Consider the following 27,210-nt stretch of genomic DNA (forward strand, 5'->3'; position numbering starts at 1 on the left):
TGAAGGAGTGGTGGTACAGAACGGCATAGGCAAGATGCAGTAGATGGTATAGAGTACAGTATATACATATGAGATGAGTAATGTAGGGTATATAAACATAAAGTGGCATAGTTTAAAGTGGCTAGTGATACATGTATTACATAAAGATGGCAAGATCCAGTAGATGATATAGAGTACAGTAATTACATATGCATATGAGATGAGTAATGTAGGGTATGTAAACAATATATTAAGTGGCATTGTTTAAAGTGGCTAGTGATACATTTTTACATCAATTCCCATCAATTTCCATTATTAAAGGGGCTGGAGTTGAGTCAGTATGTTGGCAGCAGCCACTCAATGTTAGTGGTGGCTGTTTAACAGTCTGATGGCCTTGAGATAGAAGCTGTTTTTCAGTCTCTCGGTCCCTGCTTTGATGCACCTGTACTGACCTCGCCTTCTGGATGATAGCGGGGTGAACAGGCAGTGGCTCGGGTGGTTGTTGTCCTTGATGATCTTTATGGCCTTCCTGTGACATCGGGTGGTGTAGGTGTCCTGGAGGGCAGGTAGTTTGCCCCAGGTGATGCGTTCTGCAGACCTCACTACCCTCTGGAGAGCCTTACGGTTGTGGGCGGAGCAGTTGCCAGTGATACAGCCTGACAGGATGCTCCCGATCGTGCATGTAGAAGTTTGTGAGTACTTTTGGTGACAAGCCGAATTTCTTCAGCCTCCTGAGGTTGAAGAGGCGCTGCTGCGCCTTCTTCACAACGCTGTCTGTGTGGGTGGACCAATTCAGTTTGTATGTGATGTGTACGCCGAGGAACTTAAAACTTACCCTCTCCACTACTGTCCCGTCGATGTAGAAAGGGGGGTGCTCCCTCTGCTGTTTCCTGAAGTCCACAATCATCTCCTTTGTTTTGTTGACATTGAGTGTGAGGTTATTTTCCTGACACCACACGGGGCGGCAGGGTAGCCTAGTGGTTAGAGCGGAAGGTTGCGAGTTCAAACCCCCAAGCTGACAAGGTACAAATCTGCCGTTCTGCCCCTGAACAGGCAGTTAACCCACTGTTCCTAGGCCGTCATTGAAAATAAGAATTTGTTCTTAACTGACTTGCCTGGTTAAATAAAGGTAAAATAAAAAAATAAAAATAAACACTCCGAGGGCCCTCACCTCCTCCATGTAGGCCGTCTCGTCGTTGTTGGTAATCAAGCCTACCACTGTAGTGTCATCCGCAAACTTGATGATTGAGTTGGAGGCGTGCATGGTCACGCAGTCGTGGGTGAACAGGAAGTACAGGAGAGGGCTCAGAACGCACCCTTGTGGGGCCCCAGTTTTGAGGATCAGCGGGGTGGAGATGTTGTTACCTACCCTCACCACCTGGGGGCGGCCCGTCAGGGCGGGGTCGAGACCCAGGGTCTCGAGCTTGATGACGAGTTTGGAGGGTACTGTGTTAAATGCTGAGCTGTAGTCGATGAACAGCATTCTCACATAGGTATTCCTCTTGTCCAGATGGGAGTGTGGTTGCGATTGCGTCGTCTGTGGACCTATTGGGGCGGTAAGCAAATTGGAGTGGGTCTAGGGTGTCAGGTAGGGTGGAGGTGATATGGTCCTTGACTAGTCTCTCAAAGCACTTCATGATGACGGAAGTGAGTGCTACGGGGCGGTAGTCGTTTAGCTCAGTTACCTTAGCTTTCTTGGGAACAGGAACACTGGTGGCCCTCTTGAAGCATGTGAGAACAGCAGACTGGGATAAGGATTGATTGAATATGTTCGTAAACACACCAGCCAGCTGGTCTGCGCATGCTCTGAGGGCGCGGCTGGGGATGCCGTCTGGGCCTGCAGCCCTGCGAGGGTTAACACGTTTAAATGTTTTACTCACATCGGCTGCAGTGAAGGAGAGTCCGCAGTAAAGGAGAGTCCGCAGGTTTTGGTAGTGGGCCTTGTCAGTGGCACTGTATTGTCCTCAAAGCGGGCAAAAATGTTATTTAGTCTGTCTGGGAGCAAGACATCCTGGTCTGCGACGGGGCTGGTTTTCTTTTTGTAATCCGTGATTGACTGTAGACCCTGCCACATACCTCTTGTGTCTGAGCCGTTGAATTGCGACTCTACTTTGTCTCTATACTGACACTTAGTTTGTTTGATTGCCTCCCGGAGGGAATAGCTACACTGTTTGTATTCGGTCATGTTTCCGGTCACCTTGCCCTGGTTAAAAGCAGTGGTTTGCGCTTTCAGTTTCTTGCGAATGCTGCCATCAATCCACGGTTTCTGGTTTTAATTTTAATCATTGCTGTGGGTATAACATCGTCAATGCACTTTCTAATAAACTGGCTCACCGAATCAGCATATTCGTTAATGTTGTTGTTCGGCGCGATGCGGAACATATCCCAATCCACGTGATCGAAGCAGTCTTGAAACGTGGAATCCGATTGGTCGGACCAGCGTTGAACAGACCTAAGCGCGGGAGCTTCTTGTTTTAGTCTCTGACTGTAGGCTGGAAGCAACAAAATGGAGTCGTGGTCAGCTTTTCCAAAAGGAGGGCGGGGGTGGGCCTTATATGCGTTGCGGAAGTAGGAATAACAATGACCGAGGGTTTTACTATCCCTGGTTGCGCAATCGATATGCAGATAGAATTTAGGGAGTCTTGTTTTCAGATTAGCCTTGTTAAAATCCCCAGCTACAATGAATGGTTTCCAGTTTAAATAGAGTCAAATGAAGTTTGTTCAGGGCCATCGATGTGTCTGCTTGGGGGGGAATATATACGGCTGTGATTATAATCGAAGACAATTCCCTTGGTAAATAATTCTAAGTCAGGTGAACAGAAGGACTTGAGTTCCTGTATGCTGTTATGATCACACCACGTCTCGTTAACCATAAAGCATACCCCCCCGCCCCTCTTCTTACCAGAAAGATGCTTGTTTTTGTCGGTGCGATGAGTGAAGAAACCAGCTGGCTGCACCGACTCCGTTAGCTTCTCTCGAGTGAGCCATGTTTCAGTGAAGCAAAGAACGTTACAGTCTCTGATGTCTCTCTGGAATGCTACCCTTGCTCGGATTTCATCAACCTTGTTGTCAAGAGACTGGACATTGGCGAGTAGTATGCTAGGGAGTGGTGCGTGATGTGCCCCTTTTATGCCCCTTTTACGGCGTTGTTTAGGGTCGCCGGCTGGGATCCGATCCATTTTTCTGGGTGGAAGGCAAAACACAGGATCCGTATCGTATAGTGTGTGTGTGGCAGGCTTACAATGTTGGCAAAAAACAACATTTGAGAGTGTGCTGACCCAGGTGCTACAGGGGGTAAACGCAACTGGAGGTTGAATGTTTGAAGGGGTACGGGACTATAAAAAGTTTGGGAACCACTGCTCTAATGAATTGAGCCACGTGCAGCACCTCTACATGACATAAGTATAATACAATTCTGTAAAATACAATACATGATTACAATACAGTTGGAAGATGTATGATTGCCATCCCCATGAGCGTACCACCCTCCTTAAGGCCATGGATGAGGCAATGATTTCAATCCAGACCTATGTCAGGCTTGAATTTCCCATACCAAAAGGTCAGTCCCCAGGTGCATGAACAAGTAGCATATTTACTGCGATTTCAATGAGAAAGTATGTCCAAATGCTCAAGACAGGCTTGAGGCAAATTAGTGCCTGCTAAACATTATGTTTCTTTAATTTCTTTAATTTTAAGATATTTTAAGGAGCTCTTCAATGATCACACCTTTGATCACACCCAAATTATGGACATTTGATGTTCAGTCAATTTTAATGAGTCGTGCAAGTTTATTGCCTAATGTGAAAACAGTGTAATGTACTGTAATTTACAGTACTGTAGCATACTACATTCATGGGGCAATTTAGATTTTTTGTATTGCTATTTTATTAACTGGTTGAGAAGATATCAATATGTTTTGGTGATTAAACCATATTATATTTTGGATCAACGGTTGTGCGGTGAAAGACGTCTACAAACAAAATGAATGCACAGTGAGAGATTCTGAACGGAAGAATGTGTTACCAGTTTGAAGTGTTGTACTAAGAGTTTAGAAAATTCACCACATGCTTGTGAAAATAGGCACCAAAGAGATTTTAAAAACTGTTAGGAGGTAATACACCTCTCAGCTGATGAGAGGTGCTGGAGCAGAGGACCACAGGTGTGTGAGGATACAGCAAGCTAACTAACAACCAGCACTGCAGCACACAAATATGCAGAGGGGAGACATAGCCAGGCCCTTGTCAAACACTGGAGGTGCCCATTCCCCCTGTATTATGACTTTGTGTGTGTGTGTGTGTGTGTGTGTGTGTGTGTGTGTGTGTGTGTGTGTGTGTGTGTGTGTGTGTGTGTGTGTGTGTGTGTGTGTGTGTGTGTGTGTGTGTGTGTGTGTGTGTGTGTGTGTGTGTGTGCGTGCGTGCGTTTGTGCGTGCGTGCTTGTGTGTGTGTTTCCATCTACATTTCTTATTTTTGCACTCTGTGGCCCTCTGTCAATATCTCTGTTTTTCTCTTTCTCCCCTCTCTCTCCCTCTTTCACCATTTATCACTGTATCACTCCATATATTCATGAATTCCTGTTTGTGATGAAAACTTATGCATGAAAACAGAGGGTGGAAAAAACAAACAGAGAGTGAATGGTGACGGAGGTTTGTCTGGCCTGGGCACCGCGCGTAGCGGCAGACGCAGGGTGGTCCTGAGGGACATGCCAATGCCGGAGACTATGATTCCATCTCTCTCTCTCTCCATCTCCTTTCCCCTCTCTTTCTTCCTTTCCACCCACCCACCTTTCATCCACCATCTTTCTCTCATCTCCCACCCCCCCCTTTCTCCTCTCTCCCTTCTCTCTCTCTCCCTCACAGTGTCAAAGCGAGTTACAGGCAGAAGAGCACTCCCTCTTAAATAATTCACAAGTTGATTAATAGACTCACAAGGGTATAATTAGACAGGGGAGAGACAGTGGCTAGTGTAACCAGTACAGTGCTTAGGGGAATTAGAGAGGGAGCGGGGTTACTGAGGAAATAGAGAATACGGAGGGGGTGGAGGGGGGCACCTTTCTGAGGCTAGGTGGTGTGTGAAGCAGCCTCTCCAGGAGCATTGAGCCAGGGTTTGTTTGATGTGTAAATTGGACAGTTTGAATCCGTCTCCTTTAATTTTTCACAACGTACAGGGCCCCCTGGGTACTCCACCACTAAAATAAAATTGTCCTCTCATCTTCTCACTTTTTAAACCCCTTTTCATTTTTATTAGCTGTATCATCTCCATACTTTTCAGTTATCCTCCTCCGATCAGAGTATCGGGTTTCACCTGTATTCGTGTCATGCAGCCATCAGCATGAAAATGCACTTACACTGCGTCTAAGGCATCTTTTGTATTCTGAAAGGGATGCGCTTTCCACTGCTAGACCCGTCTTCAAAACAAACAAACAAACAAACAGAACAATGAAACAATAGATCTCACTTTTCAGCCCAGACAACATTTCGGTTGTTGCTGATCTCTGTCTGCTTCACTTCCACTGTTAAAACAACAACAACAACAACAACAAATCTACTGAAATACATCCAGACAGATACACAGAGGCTTTTCTCCCCTTCTGCAAAGTCAATTCTGACTGACTTATGATACTTATACTCACATGTTGTTCTTCCTCCCCGTTCTCTCATTCTTTGGTGTTTCATTGTCGATTTCTCAGATTGCTTTCTGCAGACAGACAGACAGTCCTCTGTGTGTGTGTGTGGTTTCACAGTGAGGATTGGAAATGTGTGTATCCAAACAGGCCCAATGTGTCCATCCAGATCTGGGCTCTGATGTGCTGCGTGTCTGGCCGCATGTCGGCTTGTCAGCTCTAATTTATCCCTCTCTGTTCTTTCTATTTTCTATCTTCTGTCTCCTCCAGATGTTGCGCCCGGTGTCAAAATGGATCTCTAGATTTTCCACTGCTGAAAAAGGGGGAGAACATATTCTTCTGTTTGTACAAGCTGATAGATACACTTTGAAATTCAATTCCATTTTCTTTCATGCCACAAGACACGCAGGAGGAGATGAGCCCCATTTGCTGAGATCTGTCTGCGACCTTGATGCCACTGGAGCTTTCTTTCCTAGGTTATTTCTTTAGGTGTGTTGACTCATTTATTTGACTTGATTGCCCCCCCCCCCCCCCCCCAAAAAAATGTATCCAGTGCCCTACCTCTCTGAGTCTATTGCTTTTGATAATTATGCTTTCGTTATTGATTATGTACAATGCCATTGGCCCTTTCTTTGTTGTCTCCTCTAGCAATACCAACTAACGATGTTCTGGCACCAAAAAGCCCTGGTACTTGTTGTTCTCCTGCCACGCCACCAGGGGGCGCTGAGAGGAGCAGTAGCCCCTTCATGTGTTGATTTATTTATCTGTGATGGATTAAAGCCTGTATACCTGATAAAGGGGATGTCAGAACAGCTTTGACAGCCACAGAGGCGGCAGAGTGTGCACGATTTGGTCGCCGTGCGGTGCCGGCAGATACAAGGAGCGTCTCTGGCATCTTTGAAGTCTTGACAGACGAGAGTCTCTGAACATCCCCTTAATCTTGCCTTTCCTCAGAGAAGCAGCGCCAGCCAGGTATATGAGCGTGCTCACTTCTCTGTTTGCCTTGTTCTCTTAATGACACAAACCATTCAGCGACCATGCATGATAGCATTTCATCTAGCATAATGTATGGTGGCTGCTTTCTTCAAACGCCCCAGTGCCTCTCTCTGCATAAGCCAGCTGGAGATAGCAGCAGACACAGACAGGCCTTTGGCACACTGGGATATTGTGTGATGTGTGCGCTGTTTGATTGTGCCTCATTGTTTTTGTGAGCCCACTAAAAGCAAACACAAGGAAACTGCCGTGTAGAATTGTCTGGAAAGCAGATCATTGGAGATGTGCTTTGTACCTGGATGGCTGTGTGTGTGCCTGTAATGGCCTGTAGTAGATATCGACAACATGTATGTACTTATCATCATGACAGTGCTAATGGAGAGCACTGAACCTTTAACCATCATAACCAACCTACTACTTCAACACCTACTGTATACCTCATGTCTCATACACTACCTGGAGGATATAGTCAACCATAAGTGAAGGATATAGTATTGATACCCTTTACATGTCCTTCTCTTTGGTTATTCTCTACCATATCTATCTTTTCTCCATGTTGATCCTCTCTCTCATCGCACTCCCATGACTTGCAGTTCCCCCTTTCTCTCTCTCTCTCCTTCCCTGTGATTGAGTCTGGAACTGGGGCTGTGTAGAGTAGATGTAGTTGATGTGTAGTGCTGCTGAGGCTGCTGCTGCTGAGAAGGCTTGGTGGATGTGTAGAGATGCTGAGAAGGCTTGGTGGATGTGTAGAGATGCTGAGAAGGCTTGGTGGATGTGTAGAGATGCTGAGAAGGCTTGATGGATGTGTAGAGATGCTGAGAAGGCTTGATGGATGTGTAGAGCTGCTGAGAAGGCTTGGTGGATGTGTAGAGATGCTGAGAAGGCTTGGTGGATGTGTAGAGATGCTGAGAAGGCTTGGTGGATGTGTAGAGATGCTGAGAAGGCTTGGTGGATGTGTAGAGATGCTGAGAAGGCTTGGTGGATGTGTAGAGATGCTGAGAAGGCTTGGTGGATGTGTAGAGATGCTGAGAAGGCTTGGTGGATGTGTAGAGATGCTGAGAAGGCTTGATGGATGTGTAGAGCTGCTGAGAAGACTTGGTGGATGTGTAGAGCTGCTGGGCAGGAGAGGGTGGCTCAGTTACTGGGTGGCGTTTTTTTAGGCATGCCAGAGAATATTCATACAGAAGAGGTGGAGAGAGAGAGAGAGAGAGAGACGAGGTGAGAGAGAGAGATAGAGAGAGAGAGAGAGAGAGAGAGACGAGGTGAGAGAGAGAGAGAGAGAGAGACGAGGTGAGAGAGAGAGAGAGAGAGAGAGAGAGAGAGAGAGAGAGAGAGACAGAGAGAGAGAGAGAGACAGAGAGAGAGAGAGAGAGAGAGAGAGAGAGAGAGAGATAGAGAGAGAGATAGATAGAGAGACAGAGAGAGAGAGAGAGAGAGAGAGAGAGAGAGATAGAGAGAGAGAGACGAGGTGAGAGAGAGAGAGAGAGAGAGAGAGAGAGAGAGAGAGAGAGAGAGAGAGAGAGAGAGGGGGGGGGAGGGAGAGGGGGGGGGGGATGGAGGGAGAGGGAGAAGAACAGTCAAATAAAACAGAGTGGGGATCTTGGGTTTAACTTGTGTGGCTCTATTGCATCATTACCTGAGCTGTGGCAGGGCTACAATTATCCCCCAAATACCCTGGCGTAACTAGAATAGCATCTACGAATCCGATTACCCCTCCCCCCCTCCCCTTCAACCACACCTCCAACCCCCGCACCCTCTCTTCCTCAGGTGTCTGATGGCACTGGCTGATAATGACGGTGCTCTCATTTGCAGAAAGGACAGTGAGTTGAAATGGGGTCGAGGCTGTCTATGAACAGGATACGGTGGAACAGTACAGAGCTCATACCTGTCACTTTACTGGGCTGTATCAGTTCTTATTATTTATATTCCCAGGAGGCACAAGGGCAGGTGCTATAACTTCTCATTATTTCATCGTCTTAACATTTTGACCTGAGTTGTCTTACATGTACAGTATGACAGTTTGTGGCAATTAGTTTGTCTGACCATCCAAGGAAATATCAAAACACCCCCTGAAATGGAAATATAACACAATTGTACTGCAGGTGTGTATAAAATATATTTGTCCACCTCCCTATAGACTTTCCTCATCCAGAGGACTTAAAAATGGATGTTCTCCAATTATAAATGAGAGCTGTGTGTGGGAGAACTAATCCAAGGGTTTTGATAAATGAGTTGTAAAGGCCTCAGTTGTGGCCTGCTGAACTGCATGATCAAGTTTCAAGTCAATTCCTCTTTGTCTGCTCCTAGAACTCAACTAAAAAAAATAGTAATTTTGACTGAAAGACACTCTCTTTCATATAAACACCCATCCGCACACACACACACACACACACACACACACACACACACACACACACACACACACACACACACACACACACACACACACACACACACACACACACACACATGTCTCTGGAGAGGCTGTCAAACACTATCAATAAAAATCCAATTTGATATGAGGGAAAATGCTTGATTTGTGGGAGACATTGGATCTCCAAACTATGTGATTTTAGCTCAAATCCTGAACAGAGCTTCCACAATATAATTGAGGGCAGAAATCAATAAAAGCAGCTGGATATGGCTGGTGGTGAGCTGTGGTGTGCACAGGCGCATCCATATTGAGAGTTGTTGGCTGTTCGATCTGTGTCTGGGATAGGCTCAGCTTCACTAGCCTAATCACACATGGCGCCGGTCGATGCCAGGACTTAGCCATTGGCGCTCTCCATTGGCATATGTTAAACACGACTCTCCCTCTCCCTTCCCGGTTTAAAAAGCTACACCTGAGATCCTTGACCATTTAAAGCCAAAAAACAGGGATTATTTTAAACATAGCCCGAGGTGAGGGTGAAATTCTCTGCTCCGGTGACCTGGGTGTGTGCTGGGTTGGGCAGCGTAGGAGAGAGGGACACACAGGATATTTATGGTATTGATTTTTCAAAGTAGATACAATTCTCAAGAAGGGAAGTAGGAGGGAGGTTCAGAGGCATTCATCTGCAAAGCTGTGCTATGTTGTGGAATGAGGCCTCAATGTATATCAGAAGAATCATTAAGCCAGGGTCAAGATGGAGCTGCTGCTCCTCAGCTTAGCCTCTGCTAGCTAGGTGGTCGTAGTCTGTGTCAGATAGGAAAGTGGAGGTGAGAACTGACAAGAGTTCTCAGTGATGTAGAGATGGTGATTTCTCCTTTTTCGTTTGGCGTGAGCAAATAGAATTAGCATCTTGCAGCCTGATCGTGGAATATTGTTGTGTACTAACTCATATTTCATGTCCAGACAGTGCTCATATTCATTCACCGGATTGACCTGCTATCCTCTCTGTGAATGTAAGCTTACAAAGGATGCACTTATTTATTGATAGAAAAAATGATGCGGTGTTCAGGTTAGACATAATTAAACTCTTTTCACCTTCAATCTGTCTCCCTAGTCCACTGGATACAGTAGGACTATTTGTCCTACCTCCACCGAGCAACACAGTCCCTGCTCCCCAGCTGGTTGAGGTGTGGCAGACAACCATCGGGGTCGATTCCCTGCCATGACTCCTCACCCTCCAGTCACGACTCATGACTCAGGAGCCATATTTAGAAATGATGGGTGATCTCATAGGCGCTGGGCGGTGCCATTGTAATTGTCCTTTGGAGTGCCCCAATTATGCCATTAAGGGCCCCTCAGTGATGAGGCTAATGGCGGGAGACCTCGTTTGCATAGCATTCTCTTAATTGAGCCTGAGGCCTGGCGTGAAAACAAGACTCCGATTATGTTACTGATGGAAAGGGAGGACGTTGGTCTGACCTCCGGCAATAATTTCCCTGACAGCTATATTAATTAACAGCTATTCCGTTACATGGGCTTTAGGAGGGATAAATAAGTGGGCATGGTGACGAGGTGTGTGTGTGTGCCCTTGTGTAAAGGCCCTGAACTAGGGCTGTGTCTGAAATGGCATCCTATTCCCTATAGAGTGCACCATAGTGGCCATAAGCCTCTGGTCTAAAGTAGGGCACTATATAGGGAATAGGATGCCATTTTCGAGCCAGCCAGTTGTTCTAATGGAGAAGCCACAGTCCTATATGAGGGATTGAAGGCCAAAGAGGGCTTGACACATAGGATGGATCCTCTTACCCATCATTCCCTAAAGGAGGTAACCCGGCCTGTGCCAGCCGGTTAATAAATCACCACACAAAGCCTCCACTAATACTTTTAATTGTGAATGAATTAGACTGTTTTATCTGGAGAAGCTACTGTATCAATGTATTGGTATGACCCAACAACCGGGTCTTAGTTTACTTGTGCCCGCGCTGTGCCTGCTCTGTGTCCTTTCCATACAAAGCAGTTTTGATATTAGATTGAGATACTGTTAGCTATTGTACAGGAACCATATAGTTATTGTTTAGAATACATATGTAGATGTCCTATTTAATTAAGACAGCCTCTCTCTCTCTCTCACACACACACACACACACACACACCTCTTGTCTCTCTCTCTGTGTGTGTGTGTGTGTGTGTGTGTGTGTGTGTGTGTGTGTGTGTGTGTGTGTGTGTGTGTGTATCAGGATGTAGCTTATCTGAAACAGGTGAGCCAGGCAGCTCTTTTGTTATGTAAAGAGGTGCCATGTGATCCTGTAGTATAAAATAGGAGAGGAAACCGTTCAGATACACTTCTCTCATCAGATAATTAACCATGCCTTTGCTCCATTTTCCCATCCTTTACATAAGTGTCTGATTGACCTTCAAAAAGCTGATCGGCCAGAGAGAGAGAGAAACTCCTCAGAGATGTCCTCCGGGGCTCCAGCAGAATGCTAGAATGCTGTTAGCTCACTACAAAGTTACAGTAGGGGGCCGCTGCTTGTGGGTGGCACACATTTACAAATACTTTCAGAAAAATCTATTATGGCATGGAGTTGTTGGAATTGATGTTTCAGAAACTCTTTGCCTTGTACCATATTAAAAATACTCAACTATTGATGTCCACGTGGAAGCCAACGAGAGAAAATATTTTGATAAAATACATTATATGTCCATGTCTAGAGTTTTGAGGCAACACTTTTGTTCAACATGTAGGCCTAATTTTCTGATGCCATCTTGGCATCAAGTGTCTATACTACATTCAAAAAGGCCATTTGACAATGTGTTTTGTTGCTCAAAATCTGCACAAAATGCATGGTCTTCCTTCCATGGTTGCTGTAATTCAGTAAGTTTATGTAATTAAAACTAGTAATGACAGCTGCGTATTTTCCACATGGTTAAGCTGAAGTATGTTTCTCATACATTTGTCCCTTTTCCTCCCTGTCAAAACTTCCCCTGCACCTGTCACAATTCGAGTTTTGTATAGCCCCCATGCTTGCCCCCATGCCCCTTCACAGCTCCCCTGCTGCCAGTTTTTAACTACACTCCACTCTGGCCTCTGCTCTACTTGTTACAGACCCAACATGAGTGCAAACAATCAAAGTGTTTGGGAACGCTGAAAAATGCATGGCTATCCGTGACAGACAGATAAAGCAGGGCAATTAGCCACGTAATCCTAGAGCATCGTACTGAATCATCAGCCTCAGCTGTCCCTTCTCTCTCTCTCTCCCTACGCTCCTCTATCTCTTTCTCTCTATTAGATAAATGTACTCTGTGTCGTCTCCCCATCAAATCAAGTAACACTTCCCCTAATTGGCTTATAAATAATACAGCAGGACCTTCATTATAATTTCATCAGTGGTAAACATTGCGGGGGCAGTTGGTAAAGAACCTATCCCTCATTAATTTCTTAATTTGGGTAGATGGAATGAAGGGGAAGTGATGGAGAGATTGAGAAAGGTAGGAATGAGAGAAAGAATGCGAGAGATGTGGAGATCGGGTGAACAGAGACTCGTATCACCTCAGGCAGAGGAGGAGGGAGTGAGGGAGGGATGGTTGAAAAAACAGGAAGGAAGATGCTATTGCTGCTGCTTTTGTTAATAGATGTCAGATATTCAATCCAAGGGTTTTGTCAGTAGCTCTCTGCACGATAAGCGATGTGAGCCTACCTCCCCTTTAAAAAAAAAACACACACACACACAACCTCGCTCCCTAGTCTTGGTCCTTGTTCTTTTTATACCAACGTAATGAATATTTCATATAAAAAAACATAAATATTCATTTTAACGGTTTCGCACAGTAGTTATTACCGGTATTTCTTACAATAAATAAATAAAAAATACTCATTATAAATTCTGCATAACCAATCCCCGAAATAATCTCATACATCCTCAGACACTTAAACACACACACTCAGGATAATTTACACTGCTAACAAACTAATTTATAATCAGAACAATAGTAAGCCAATGCCTTATCTCCTCTGTTGATTGATTATCTGTCCAGAGCTACTACAGTATCATTACTATGGCAAAGAGAACTCCTCAACCTGTGATAAAGGCCTATGTGAGAGATATAATAGACATCGTTGTGTCTCGTTGCATTTACTTACATGATAAAAAGACACAGAATTCGCTAACACTGACAATTGCTGTAGAAGTCTGTTTAGCAAAGACGGTGACTAACTTTCCCTTGTCAGATAAAGTCATGGGAAGCAGCCATTATGATTCCATAATACTGTTTAAGGGACTTTTACATGAGGTATGAGGAGGATGAATATGACACGCTCTGATCTCTGAAAGACTAATATTAAAGAAATCTCTCAAATGAGCCATCTCCATTCCTCTTCTTGTTGAAATGTGGGAATATAAAAAGGCACAATGAGCCCTTCAGCCGTCAAAAAGAGAGGAAAGTATCCTTGGTACGATTCTGGATCCAGTCAGACACCTGAAGGCAATCTCTCTTAGCTGTAACTCAACACTGTCACTATTATCGAAAGCTGCCACCTCAGTGGTGTCATAACTGATGGGTAGAGACATCCTAAAAAGGAGAGTGTCAAGATTTACAACTACAACACATGTACTATGTGTCTCACACAAAGAAGAAACAAGCTGAATAAAGCCAGGTATAAGTTAGACTTCTCTTTTCACTTGACCTCTGACTCATCTGGACTGATCCAGGAAAGGACTCACTGACCAATGACTCCGCCATTCACATCAACTCCATATCATAGAAATCCTTTTAGCTAGAAGGACATTCTGGTCGCTAAGTCGAGCCAACATGAAAACACACAGAGCTGCCCAATGACGTGAACCTACCAGAAGAGCTAAATGCCTTCTATGCTCGCTTTGAGGCAAGCAACACTGAACCATGCATGAGAGCACCAGCTGTTCCGGACGACTGCGTGATCATGCTCTCCATAGCTGATGTGAGTAAGAACTTTAAACAGGTTAACATTCACAAGGTCGCATGGCCAGGCGGATTACCAGGACGCGTTCTCAGTGGTGGTGAGTGGTCAGACTTCAGCCACCCAAGTCATAGACTGTTCTCTCTGCTACCACACGGCAAGTGGTACCAATACAACAGGTTTAGAACCAACAGGACCCTGAACAGCTTCTACCCCCAAGTGATAAGACTGCTAAATAGTTAGTTAAATAGTTAACAATAGGGGTCTCATCACATAAACTGCTGCTACTATTTACTATCTATCCTGTTGCTTAGTCACTTTATTCCTAGTTATATGTACATATCTACCTCAATTACCTTGTACCCCTGCACATCAACTCGGTACTGGTACCCTGTGTATATAGCCAAGTTATTGTTACGCATTGTGTATTTATTATTACTTTTCTATTATTTCTCTATTCTTTCTCTCTGCATTGTCGGGAAGGGCTTATAAATAAGCATTTCACTGTTAGTCTACACCTGTTGTTTACGAAGCATATTTACAAATAAAATTGGATTTGACACACCCCCTCAGACTTATTTAACTCTGGCTGAGACTGGCCGACACCATGTTGAGAATGAGCTTAATTAATGTAGCAGTAAAACACAAGCCTCCCTGCTCATGCCCTTTGTACTGCTACTTCTCATTATTAGTTCCACTCCAGCGGCCCCATGCTCAAGAACAAGCAGCGTCTCTAATGATGGACATGTCCCCCTCCTCCTCTCCACACAGCCCCACCACTGGTCTCGGGTCAGTGCCCCGGCCCCTCTGGGGACAGAGAGGAGGAGTCTACACGTTAAAGGACCATGTTAAGTCTGCTTTAAAACAAACCCCCCAGACTCACTTCATTAGCAGGAACAAGTTAGTTAGAGGATGTGCCTCAGTTTGGAGTAGTTTAAAACCTGAGGAGAGAAAAGTATTATCTCGGGAGTTGTGAGCGGAGTGAAGTGACTTCAGAAAAACCATATGTTCTCCCTAATGTTTCTTGTGTGTTTATTTTTGGGGTGCAAACATTGCAGACAGTCGTGTTTATCTCAGAGTTAGGGAACTGTCTGTTACCTACGTAAACAAACAATGTTTAGGGTAATAAAATGACTATGGAAGATTCACTTTTCCATATTAGACTAATTCAATGGAAAAATACTCAAAAATGTACAAAGACTTAAAAAAGTGTATTTACACATCAGGAAAATATCATCCAATGAACTCTTGGTTACAGATCAGGGTCATGGAAAAGTCCTGATGACCCAATGAGATACGATAGAGACATGAAAGTTGGGAAACAGCACAGTGACAAGGACAAAAAGGATTTACAGCACTTGATAAGGGAGGTGTGAGTGCTGTCATATTTGGGTACTGTAGGGATCAGCATCTCTGGCTTTACAGCACTCTGTTAGTTGACATGAGATTGCCAAATAGGACAGAAGATTGGGTAGTCCAGGTGAGACAGAGGTAAGAAGTCAACATGAACACAAAAAAACACTTAAACACCAGATGATCCCATAAGACTTTCCAGTGTAATGAAGCAGCTGCAGTGTACATGGATGGAGAGATATTTGGGTTCTGCAAAATGCATCTGTATCAGAGGCTAATGGGAGGAGCTATAGGATGATAGGCTCGTTGTAATGGCTGGAATGGAATGAAAGGAACCGGGTCAAATACGTGGTTTCTATATGTTTGATACCGTTCCATTTATTCCATTACAATGAGCCTATCCTCCTATAGCTCCTCCCACCAGCCTCCACTGAGTTCTGTATACATAAGAGCATAGGACATATCAAATTCTAACTAGATAAACAAACAAAAGGAATAGCATATTAAATAAAAGCGTGAAAAGGTGTTTTGAAGGTTTTACGCGATCCAGCCATTGACATGAAGGCTATAAATATTGTATGCATAGAGAAGAATCCTCCTTTTGAAGTCTTTTGAGAGCTAAGACAGAGGAAGAAAGGGAGGGGAGACGGTAATTACTGGTGTAAATGCTCTTTGACAGATTATTCTATTAAAGTAGGAGGTTGTTCAAACAAACACAGCTAACCTCTAACAGCACTGGTCTCCACCTATCAATGACAAGAACATTCTCACCTGAAGAAACACTTCCCCTTGACAAACAAGACACTTACTGGGAGCCAATCACATGATGGGAAAACCTGTATGCTCCTTATAATGCAAGTTTGTCTATGAAAACTTTTATGCTCCGTATAACGCTACAGAGTTGGTCTAAGAAAAAGACTGGTCATTTTGAACGAGAGAATATTGAATGGTAATAATTCGCAAAGTGCTAGTTTCTAATGAATGATTCAAAACCTGAAGACGTATTTTCAGTGTGGATCGTCAAAATACTGTGGTGTCACATACTACCGCCACAGAAAACAGGCAAATTATCCAAATTTACTCAACTACTAATCTCTGAACATGTCTACTGATGACAATGGGCTGAGGATTCTGGGTAAAACTCTGGCTCTCTCATCAAGTGTTGAGAGCTGCGAGCCGGGCAGCTTCCTCACGCAGGGCTAGCCCCAGGGCAGCCTATCATCTCCAGTGACACCAGAGGGAGGGTGGAACCTCACCCCTCTGCCTGGCCAGGGCTGTGCATGGGGATGTAAGGGATGAGACGACAAGATGGAGAGCAGTGCTGTTACTAGCCCAGTCTACTAGGTCCAACTCCATCTTTGATCACTGGCCACTGACCTCCATGTTTCCGAGATATGGGAAGGAGTGGGAGGGGGGGGGGAGCACATCAAGTACACATCCTTCCCAAAGTAAAACAGGGTTAATTGTATTTAACAATATGCACTCTTAACCCCCTCTGATTAGAACGAGCATCACATCTGCCTGCCGCCCGGCTCTGTTCCTCATTACTGTGGAATCTCATTACAATCAGCACCCACGGGAGACACAGCTTCAGTTTTAAACACTTTCTATCCCTCTCTTCCTACCTCACACTCCTCTCTCTTTCTCTCTGTCTACAATATCAGAAGTCCTCATCTAAGAGTCATTTTTTTCTCCCACATGCAGCATGGAAATTGCTTTACACTGCCAATTAAAATAACATACATTTAGATTGTTTCCCCTCAGTCAGTGAGGATATGTATGTGTTGCTCTCTAATGGCAGAAGTAGACCTAAAATAAGGCTGACAGGCCAAGACCCCCCCCCCCCCCCCCCCTGTTTTTGCCTAACAGAATAACACACACGTGTTTGGAAATATAGTAAAAACTGAGGAAAATAAGGAGGTTAACTTATGAGTCTGTGAACTCAGAGAAAAGGTTAGATCCATCTCCACACACTCAACTTTCTCTCTTAATAAACCATATTCATATCAGTGGGGTTTCAAATGTATATTCAAAACCTTTATTTTTTTTAATTAAAAGGTTGTGGTATAATTCATTTAAACATATAAATAATGCTTGGCAATAAGTAACAAGTAAAAATAAAGAAAATTGTCCATCTAGTCCAAGCAGGCGCACAAGTGTTGCAGGCAATGTAACCCCGGCTCTCCACAAGCCTGTCCTATAGTCCTAGAGGAGGGGGGAGTCGCAGAATGTACAAGGACCCTGCAGTATCCTCTTGATCCAGTCTGGGTCTGCAGTGAGGAGGGTGGAGGGACACAGGGGAGGGGGCACACTAAATAATTAAGCTAACATTGAGTATTTTATCAGATTCATCTGTTCAATCACAAATCACCTGCTCCACTATTTGAGCAGTAAACAGACAACAGATTGATCACAGCAATGTTAGGCTTATTTAAAATCATATATGCTGACAGTCTGACAACTAGTAAAAACTAAGCCTGAGAAAAATGTAAGTACATTCTCAAGTACTTTCTTATATTGTGTCAACGCTGAATAAGAAGATATGCTGATCAGAGAGCAGGATGAGAGTGAGCTGCCAGTTAATACCTGCCCTGGAGAGAGAAAGAGGAGGACGGAGTGAGTGTCAGAGAGGTAGAGAGATGGAAAGTGACTAGCTGCTTACCCTCAGGCACTGGCAGTCTGGCGATGCTATCCTGCAGCAGGCAGCGTCTGTACGCGAGTGTCTGGCACGCCTGGTAGGACAACACACACCTAAAAGAAACGGGCATACTTCAGATGAGCACTAACACTGTAGGAGGGATATCTCAATAGTGGTTTCCTCTCCTTGTCTCCTTCCCTTCATTTGCAATGACTGGGAGGGAAAAAAACAGAATAGGTGAACGCAAATTCCTGGCTGACATCCTTACTCAACACATCCCTAGGAGATGGGGAGAGGAAACCACTTTAGACTATTGAAATGTGCTGTGGGACATAGAGGCTGCAGACTGTCCACCAGGGGCAGCATATCCCATCCAACTACTGAGCGGTATGGTGCGATAGAGGAGGACAGGAGCATATCAAAAGGTGGTTCTGTGATAATAAACAAACAGTAAAAAAAAAGCATTTAGCTGCTGTGTGTGGAGTCACTCGTCAGTGTCAGCCCAGTGTCTGTGGACCTTTGGAGACTTCTCCTTCTGCTTAGTATTGTTCAGAATTCAGAGGCTTATGCGCCCTAGTTTATACCGAGGAAATCTCAGAAACTGTGATACGGTGGCATTCATCAGTAAATGCAATTGACTAATGACTAATTATCAATTATGAAAATAATATGGAATGCCTAAGAATTAGAAACCCTGGATTTAGATGACAGGAATCAGGTGATTGGTGGTTGAAATATTGAAGAAAGGGTTGATGGCAATTACCTGAGCCACATATGTCCGTTGGAGCAGACAGCCTGCTTGCGGTCTGTGAAAGGCAGCACCTCCTTACACAGACTACAGTACTCAGGGAATGTCTGCTTGTTCATCTTCTTCTGGATGTGACCTATCAGGACCTGGGGGTGCAGAGAGCAAGACGTGTTGAATCATGCACAACAACAGGGTACGGCGAATGTTCAAACAGTCGTCTATTGCTTAGGCTTATAGCACTGGAACAGGACAACTGAAGAGCTAACCTGGGCAGCCCTGTCCTCATACGTGGGGTCGCTGGTGAGGAAGTCACAGACACCCCGCGTGGGGATGCTGGTGTTCTCAGTGATCCAGGTGTGAAGGTACACCTCCCCCAGAACCCTCTTCATGTGCTCCCTGGTCAGGTGGGCCTCCACTGCCTCGATCCAAGCTATCACCTCCCCCGTCTGCTCCTCCAACGCCCGGGCCTCTGGGTCCTGCAGCTTCGACACCACCTCCTCTTCCCCTCCTCCAACCTCTCCCACGACGCCCCCCTCCTCATCCTTCACAAACACCTTGGAATCCTCGTGTGTGGGGCGCCAACGTGCCTCCACAGGGGCCTTCTGCAGGGACTGGTAGAGCACGCGCACCAGGAAGAGTTTTAACCTCCACAGGTAGGGGGAGCCTGTGTTGTGTACCTTGTCGTCCAACTCCTCCTGCAGCAGGGCCGGGATGCGTTTGTCCCTCAGCACCCTCCAGCGCACCAGGTCCAGCAGGTCAGTCTGTTTGAACAGGCTCTGGACCGGGGACTCCAGCAACTCTGCCGCCGCGTCATTGGGTGTCTTCAGGGTCACAAACTGGACCTGGTAGGGCCTAGAGACCGGGTGCTGACCGTTGGTCATCCCCTCAGTACTGACCAGGGCCAGGTATGCCCCGTGGGGGCTGACCGCGATGCCGTGTATCCTCCGACCTGCCAAACCCTCTGGCAGCACGATCTCCTCCTGCTTAAAGGCCACGGCCATATCGGTAAAGATGGGCGTGAGCTTCTTGACCGTCCCGTCCATGGAACAGGTGTAGATGGAGCTGCCCTGGCGGCTGGCTGTCATGGAGACGATGGGGGTGGAGTGCAGGCCCGTGACGTGTGAGTTGTGCACGTTGAGGCCCGCCTTCGAGATGAGCAGCAGGCACCAGAAGAGGTAGGAGCCCCTGGCCGCCACCACCAGGCTACAGTTACAGTTCTGTTTAGGGTGGAACAGGGAGATACACTTGATGTTATGTACAGGGATCTGGTCTGACTCCTGCCAGAGGACCACTGGCTGCCGCAGGGTGAAGTAGCCCTTCACCGCCTTCAAGTTGACGGGCAGGATCTTGACTGGCCCTAACTTGCTGCCCACGATCAGGCCGCTCATCTTGCGCCCGCTGTGCTCGTACTCCCACCAAGCCAGCACGCTGGGGGACAACACCCCAGACTGGATGGTGTTACAGGACAACACAGAGTCCTTCCCCAGAATGGGCAGGCAAAACTGCCACACCACCAGGTCTCCGTTCTCCATCAGCACGGCCAGCAGCACCGTTCCCACGTCTTTACACTCGTTGTTGGTCTGGACGTGCTGCGTGGTGCACACACTGGACCACTCCATCCGTACAGGGGTCTGCATGCGGTAGCGCCTCTGAAGCTCAGCCAGGTCCAGGAGGTTAGCCTTGGAGGGCTGCCCACCCGGCACGGAGTAGCCTCTGCTCTCTAGGCTCTCTCCATACAGCTGGGTCAGGTCAGCCACCACAGTCCACTGTAGACGCTTGGTGCTGCTGTGGATGGTCAGCCGGTGGTCCAGGGTGAGGGAGGCTAGGAGGCACCGGCCATTGGCGTCACAGCCCAGGGGGGACCAGCTGGTGTACAGGATGCCCCTGTGGACGCCCACGGTGGGGTTGAGCACTCTGTCCAGCATGAAGGACTGGCTCATCGCAGGGTCACTGGAGCTGGAGAACTTGTCTTTGGCCCTCAACAGCTCTTCTGCTGGACCTACCTGGTGGACAAACAAATGTTAGTCATAAGTAATCTCATTTGATGGGGAGAAAATAAAAGCAACTTCTAGATAATATCTAAAATCCAAAACGTTTTGCATCAACATCAACCTAGATTGCTAGCTTAGATTGCTAGCCTGTCCAATATATAGTATGTTTGGCAATGGGATAAATGGTTAATTGCAGGCATCAGTCAAAAAGTAAACACATCAGGCAGATGCTAGATACTTTTGGTTATGTAGTGCATGTGGACACCTGCTTGTCAAATATCTCATTCCAAAATCATTGGCATTAATATGGAGTTGGTCCCCCTTTGCTGCTATAACAGCTTCTGTATGGACCTCAGTTTGTGCATGGGGGCATTGTCATGCTGAAACAGGAAAGGGCCTTCCCCAACTGGTGCCACAAAGTTGGAAGCACAGAATCGTCTAGAATGTCATTCCATGCTGTAGCGTTAAGATTTCCCTTCACTGGAATTAAGGGGCCTAGCCCGAACCATGAAAAACAGCCCAAGACCATTATTCCTCCTCCACCAAACTTTAGTTGGCACTATGCAGTTGGGCAGGTAGCGTTCTCCTGGCATCCGCCAAACCCAGACTGCCAGATGGTGAAGAGCAATTCATCACTACAGAGAACGCGTTTCTACTGCTTTAGAATCCAATGGCGGTGAGCTTTACACCACACCAGCCGACACTTGGTATTGCGCTTGGTGATCTTATGTGCAGCTGCTCGGCCATGGAAACCCATTACATGAGGCTCCTGACAGTTATTGTGCCGACGTTGCTTCCTGATGCAGTTTGGAACTCGGTAATGAGTTTTGCAACCGATGACAAACTATTTTTACGCACTACATGCTTCAGTACTCGGCAGTCTCGTTCTGTGAGCTTGTGTGGCCTACCACTTCGCGGCTGAGACGTTGTTGCTCCAAGATGTTTCCACTTCACAATAACAGCACTTACAGTTGACAGTTCTAGTCAGACAGAAATTTGACAAAATGATTTGTAAAAAAATACAACAGAAAGGTGACATCCTATGACGGTGCCACGTTGAAAGTCACTGAGCTATTCAGTAAGGCCATTCTACTGCCAATGTTTGTCTATGGAGATTGCATGGCTGTGTGTTTAATTTATACACCTGTCAGCAACTGGTTTGACTGAAATTGCCAAATCCACTAATTTGAAGGGGTGTCCACATACTTTTGTATATGTAGTGTGTATATTCTGACTCTGTCCCTGTGATAGAGGACTAAACTCCACTGAAGTGAAGGAAGTTTCTATCGACTCCACGAACCGAGTGGAGAAGAGACTAGGCTTTGTGGAATCTAGCTCAGACTACATTGATTCGCATATGTTTGTCATCTGTGTTTGTGCCTGTATTTGGTTGGTATTTTGACGATCACACTATTTAATGTACATCCCACCACCTACAGGATTTCCCAAATTATATATCATATATTTTAATAAACTAAATCAAACAACGTTCCTGTTAAAAAACAGATCTGATCCCTACACAGGCTCAAAGGGAACCTGGGAGGGTGGGTCTTCCGGCACCAGTACCCCTTGCAAGTCTGAAGATATAAACTCCTTAAGTCCCAAAAGCTTTTATGCCGCAGCCACAATAATGTCTAGTTTCTTAGACTTCTTTTAGACTTGTGCCGTACAGTTTACAAGTTTGTCCATGAACGCCACAAAATCCACCTTTTTAACAAACAGGGTATCTTTTGACTGGCAGCAAACATTTACTACAGGCTGTGGTGGTGCGTCTACCATCTCTTCACTAGCATCACTTGTTTTCTCAATTCTTTTAAATTGCCTCCGCATAGGAGATTCGATTGACCGCTCTAACTTTTGCCAACTCAATCTCCTTCACCCTTACAGGGCACTCCTGGAACTCAGGATCATGATCCCCACCACAATTGCAACACAGTCATCCTTCTACACACCGTTTTTCAGTATACTCTGTCCATCTACACACACTTGAAACATGGACAAATCCTTTACAATTCTTACAACAATGGTTTGGGGACGAAAGCTCTTACATTTAAATGTTTTATTTAACTAGGCAAGTCAGTTAAGAACAAATTCTTATTTACAATGACGGCCTACCCCGGCCAAACCTTAACGATACTGGGCCAATTGTGCGTCGCCCTATGAGACTCCAACTCACGATCGGTTGTGATACAGCCTGGAGTCAAAACAGGGTCTGTAGTGACGCCTCCAACACTGAGATGCAGTGCCTTAGACTGCTGCGCCAATCGGGAGCATAACCAAGCTTCACATGTGTAGGCATTTGCTCTTTATCAAAAAACAACAGGACCGACAGACTTTCTTATTTTTCTCCATTCACCGATCAGGGTCAGACGGCAGGCAACCACACCGGGAATTCTCTTCAGGTATTCAACCTGAACATCCGTCGTCACCCCTGAGATTACTCCATTGATGGGCACTCTACTCCGAAGTTCAAAACACAAAACTTCTGTTGCTCGGATTATATTGAGGCTCACTGCAATCTTCAGAAATATAATTAATCAAAAATAAGACCACTCCTGGTCACTTTGACAGACTCCCCAGCGCATGCTTCACCATTTGACACCTCAAACCGGGTTTCCCCACATATGCAGCCTTACTCAACAAACACATCCCAACAAGAAGCGATTCATTGTCATTCATACACTTATCCTCCACTCCAATTTTAGACTATGTCCTTTTTGTTCCAGTTTTCAATACTACTGTTGTCCCTTCAGAACATTCGTCTTCACCAACTTTGCTCAACGCGCTGCTTGATTCCAACTCACTAATAACACTTCCTCCATCTTTTCCTGAACTGAAACCGTAGTCCTCACAGAGGTTGTATTTGACTAACATCTATTGAAAACATATGGATTTCAGCAATCAAAGAAAAGCACTCAACTACAGAGGACAAACATGGGCACAAGGTAGGCATTTCATCATTTACATTTTTTAAAGTATTGACCTTGGGCAAATGGTTTTAGAAGTGGGGGGGGGCATAATATATTTTTTAAACAATACAGTTGGATAAACACTCCAAAATAGCCCTACCCGACCACTCAGACGTTGCCACATTTTGAATCACAGTCCAATGATAAAACTGGGGGGGTCAAATGCAATTTCAGAATCCCCAGTGAAAGTTGCACCCCTTTTAGGAGATTCCACAAAGCCTGGTCTCTGCTCCACTCCGTTGGTGAAGTCATCAGAAACGTCATTCACCAAGGAGTGGAGTTCAGTCCTCTACCCCTGTGAATGAACTCAGCTGGAGCCCCTCCTATGAGACAGGTAAAAACAACTTCACAACTTCTATTTTGGTAATGCACGGTTTTGAGGTATGGAATGAACGCAAAGGCAAGGTTGCTAGCTAGCTACATGGGTGAAAGATTCACCTTCAGTTCACAGACTTGGTCCGGCACGGGAATGGAGGTCCGGTGCAACACCAAGTCTTGCTTATTGCCGTGAACATCGCACACTACCTCCATCAAAGAAATACCACTTGTGCTAGAGGCCGAGATTCGGTGGTCCTCAGACCACGTGAGCGGCTCCAGGCCGCTGACCGGACTCAGTAGCTTTATCACCGGATCCCTCTTCACGACTGGCCCGAGTGCTGCCCAGGGATCATTCTCCCGTTCGGCTTCGGTAAGTTGTCCTACCTCTACCCTATCCGGAGCGCGATTTGGGCTGCAAGCCGCCATTTTCCATGTGAAACATAAAACAACGCGTCACCACAGAGTTTCTGAACCGTCACTACGGCGAGGAGGAGGGACATCTCATACCACTAGGAAAAAGATCCGCAAAGCTTCAGTGTAGAGATCGGTTGCAGTGCAGAGCTCACTAATGTATTATGCCTAAATTAAGGTAGAGTAAGCTAGATAACATCAGCAAGTTTGATATCCAGCCATGAGTATGTATCTGTCTTCATTTAGTCAACGAGTTAGGAATATTGTTTATGGTAGAATATGAAGTATTACAATGTATCATAATACAACACAGTGATAAAGGTTGAGATAACCGCATGACTGTCTCTGGATGGTATTTGGTATTTATTAGGATCCCCGTTAGAAAAATAAATAAACATTTTTTATTACCCTACCAACTAACCCTATACTCATTAAAACCCACCACCTTATTCCATTACTAACCCAATCTGATTCTACCCCAGGCCAACAGCCTGAGAGGAATTTGTGCATTTTTATTAGGATCCCTATTAGCTAACGCCGTAACGTTAGCTAATCTTCCTGGAGTCCAACACTAATTAGTAAGACATTACAAACAATTACAAATTAAGACTTTACAAACATTTAACAAGTAGACAATACAGACAATTAAAATACCTGACAGGAAACACATTTAACATTCAGTTGATGCGTTCTATTTCCTGTCCAGTCATTTGGTCTATCACATTAGATGTTCTTTCTATTTCCTGTCCAGTCATTTGGTCTATCACATTAGATGTTCTTTCTATTTCCTGTCCAGTCATTTGGTCTATCACATTAGATGTTCTTTCTATTTCCTGTCCAGTCATTTGGTCTATCACATTAGATGTTCTTTCTATTTCCTGTCCAGTCATTTGGTCTATCACATTAGATGTTCTTTCTATTTCCTGTCCAGTCATTTGGTCTATCACATTAGATGTTCTTTCTATTTCCTGTCCAGTCATTTGGTCTATCACATTAGATGCACTTTTATTTTTTTCTTGAAGGTGGATTTACTTTTTGCCTGAGAAATATGGATTGGTAAAGAGTTCCATTCAGCAATGACTCTATATAAAACTGTAGATTTAAGGCGATTTGTCCTTGTCTTGGGTTGTCTTAGATGCCCTGAATGTACCTGTCTGGTTTGGTGGTTATGCGTGTTGCTAGTATGAACTAACTGGCCTGAAAAATACTGTGGTTTTTTGAAAGATATAACATCCCTAAAGAAAATCAGAAGAATGGATAGTCATTTGTTTTCAACGTGAAGCCATGAGAGATTCTGATGCATTTGGATAATATTCATACGGTTAGAGCAATGAAGAGATAATCTGACTGCCCTGTTTTGAGCTTTTTTAAATATCTTTCTTTGCTGCAGATGACCATATAACTGGACAGTACTCTAAGTGTGATAGGACCAGGGATTGACCATATAACTGGACAGTACTCTAAGTGTGATAGGACCAGGGATTGAATCACCTGATTCAGAGTGCTAGATGTTACATACTTCGAACATTTTCTTGTAACAGCAATTAATTAATCAAATCAAATGTATTTGTCACATGCGCCGAATACAAGAGGTGTAGATCTTACAGTGAAATGCTTACTTACAACCCCTTAACCAACAATGCAGTTTTAAGAAAATACCACAAAAAAAGTGATAGATAAGAATAACATCTATGTGTTCTGACCAAGATACAGCTGCAATCAAAAAATGTTTAACCTTTATTTAACTAGGCAAGTCAGTTAAGAACAAATTCTTATTTTCAATGACAGCCTAGGAACAGCGGGTTAACTGCCTGTTCAGGGGCAGAACGACAGATTAGTTTTGTCATTACCTTGTCAGCTCAGGGATTTGAACTTGCAACTTTCCGGTTACTAGTCCAACTCTCTAACCACTAGGCTACCCTGCCGCCCCGACATGACACCTAGTAGTTTTGTTTTTTTCACTTGCTCTACATGCGTTCTATTCATCAACAAATTACATTGGGTATCATCAGCAAGCAACCTGGGGCGGCAGGTTAGTGCCACCTCAACCTGCCTCTCTGACCCTGGCCACCTCAACCTGCCTCTCTGACCCTGGCCACCTCAACCTGCCTCTCTGACCCTGGCCACCTCAACCTGCCTCTCTGACCCTGGCCACCTTAACCTGCCTCTCTGACCCTGGCCACCTCAACCTGCCTCTCTGACCCTGGCCACCTCAACCTGCCTGTCTGACCCTGGCCACCTCAACCTGCCTCTCTGACCCTGGCCACCTCAACCTGCCTCTCTGACCCTGGCCACCTCAACCTGCCTCTCTGACCCTGGCCACCTGAACCTGCCGCCTCTTTTACTGGGCAACTCAGATCCCCAGAAACTTGGGCACCCCTACAGTTGACAATGTTTTCCACCAAAATTACACATTCCTCTGTTCCATGTGTTCCTGCACACTTCCCACATCTTGGAATCTCACTCCTACACACTGCTGCAACATGCCCATAAACGTGACACCTGTAACTCTGCAGTGGATTCGGCACAAAACCTCTAACAGAATAACTCATATATCTTAACATTACTTTGTCAGGTAAAGACCCTGAATCAAAGCTCAAAAGAACAGACTGTGTCACCTCTGTTTCACCACACTACTGTAGAAATGTGCTGTATCACTTGCAAAGATAAAACACTGGGCCCAATGGCAGGCATTCTAGTGACATACTCTTAATAAATAATGAGTTATTCCTTACCTGACAAGCGAGACATCAGTCATTTAATCTGCCTAGTGGGCTTTGCGAAGGACACCTAGTGGGATCATTAATTGTGAAAATATGAAAACTCTCCTGTACTCTGCTGTAGATGTGGACTCTGGTTCATGTTTCTCTGAGACCACTCAGT

General features: G+C 45.3%; 1 protein-coding gene across 1 annotated transcript; it reads right to left on the reverse strand.

The window, feature by feature from the left end:
* Positions 1-15,130: 15,130 nt before the first annotated feature.
* Positions 15,131-24,357, reverse strand: LOC139388526 (general transcription factor 3C polypeptide 4-like). Its single transcript, XM_071135231.1, has 5 exons — positions 24,037-24,357; positions 18,905-20,641; positions 18,654-18,784; positions 17,915-18,003; positions 15,131-17,522 (listed from the first exon to the last, which is right to left on the reverse strand). Exons 1-5 carry the CDS (start codon positions 24,340-24,342, stop codon positions 17,458-17,460), a joined length of 2,328 nt encoding a protein of 775 aa, XP_070991332.1. The 5' UTR covers positions 24,343-24,357; the 3' UTR covers positions 15,131-17,457.
* Between the last annotated feature and the right edge of the window lie 2,853 nt (positions 24,358-27,210).

This window comes from Oncorhynchus clarkii, chromosome 29 (assembly GCF_045791955.1).
Source record: "Oncorhynchus clarkii lewisi isolate Uvic-CL-2024 chromosome 29, UVic_Ocla_1.0, whole genome shotgun sequence".
Classification (NCBI taxonomy): domain Eukaryota; kingdom Metazoa; phylum Chordata; class Actinopteri; order Salmoniformes; family Salmonidae; genus Oncorhynchus; species Oncorhynchus clarkii.

What these genes read in the sequence shown, in the direction of transcription:
- LOC139388526 (XM_071135231.1), bottom strand. Translation starts at nt 24,342, where the DNA reads ATGGCGGCTTGCAGCCCAAATCGCGCTCCGGATAGGGTAGAGGTAGGA. An exon ending in ACCAAGTCTGTGAACTGAAG is followed by an intron (nt 20,642 to 24,036) that starts GTGAATCTTTCA and finishes TTTGTCCACCAG; the next exon opens with GTAGGTCCAGCAGAAGAGCT. An exon ending in ATGAGGACAGGGCTGCCCAG is followed by an intron (nt 18,785 to 18,904) that starts GTTAGCTCTTCA and finishes CTGCACCCCCAG; the next exon opens with GTCCTGATAGGTCACATCCA.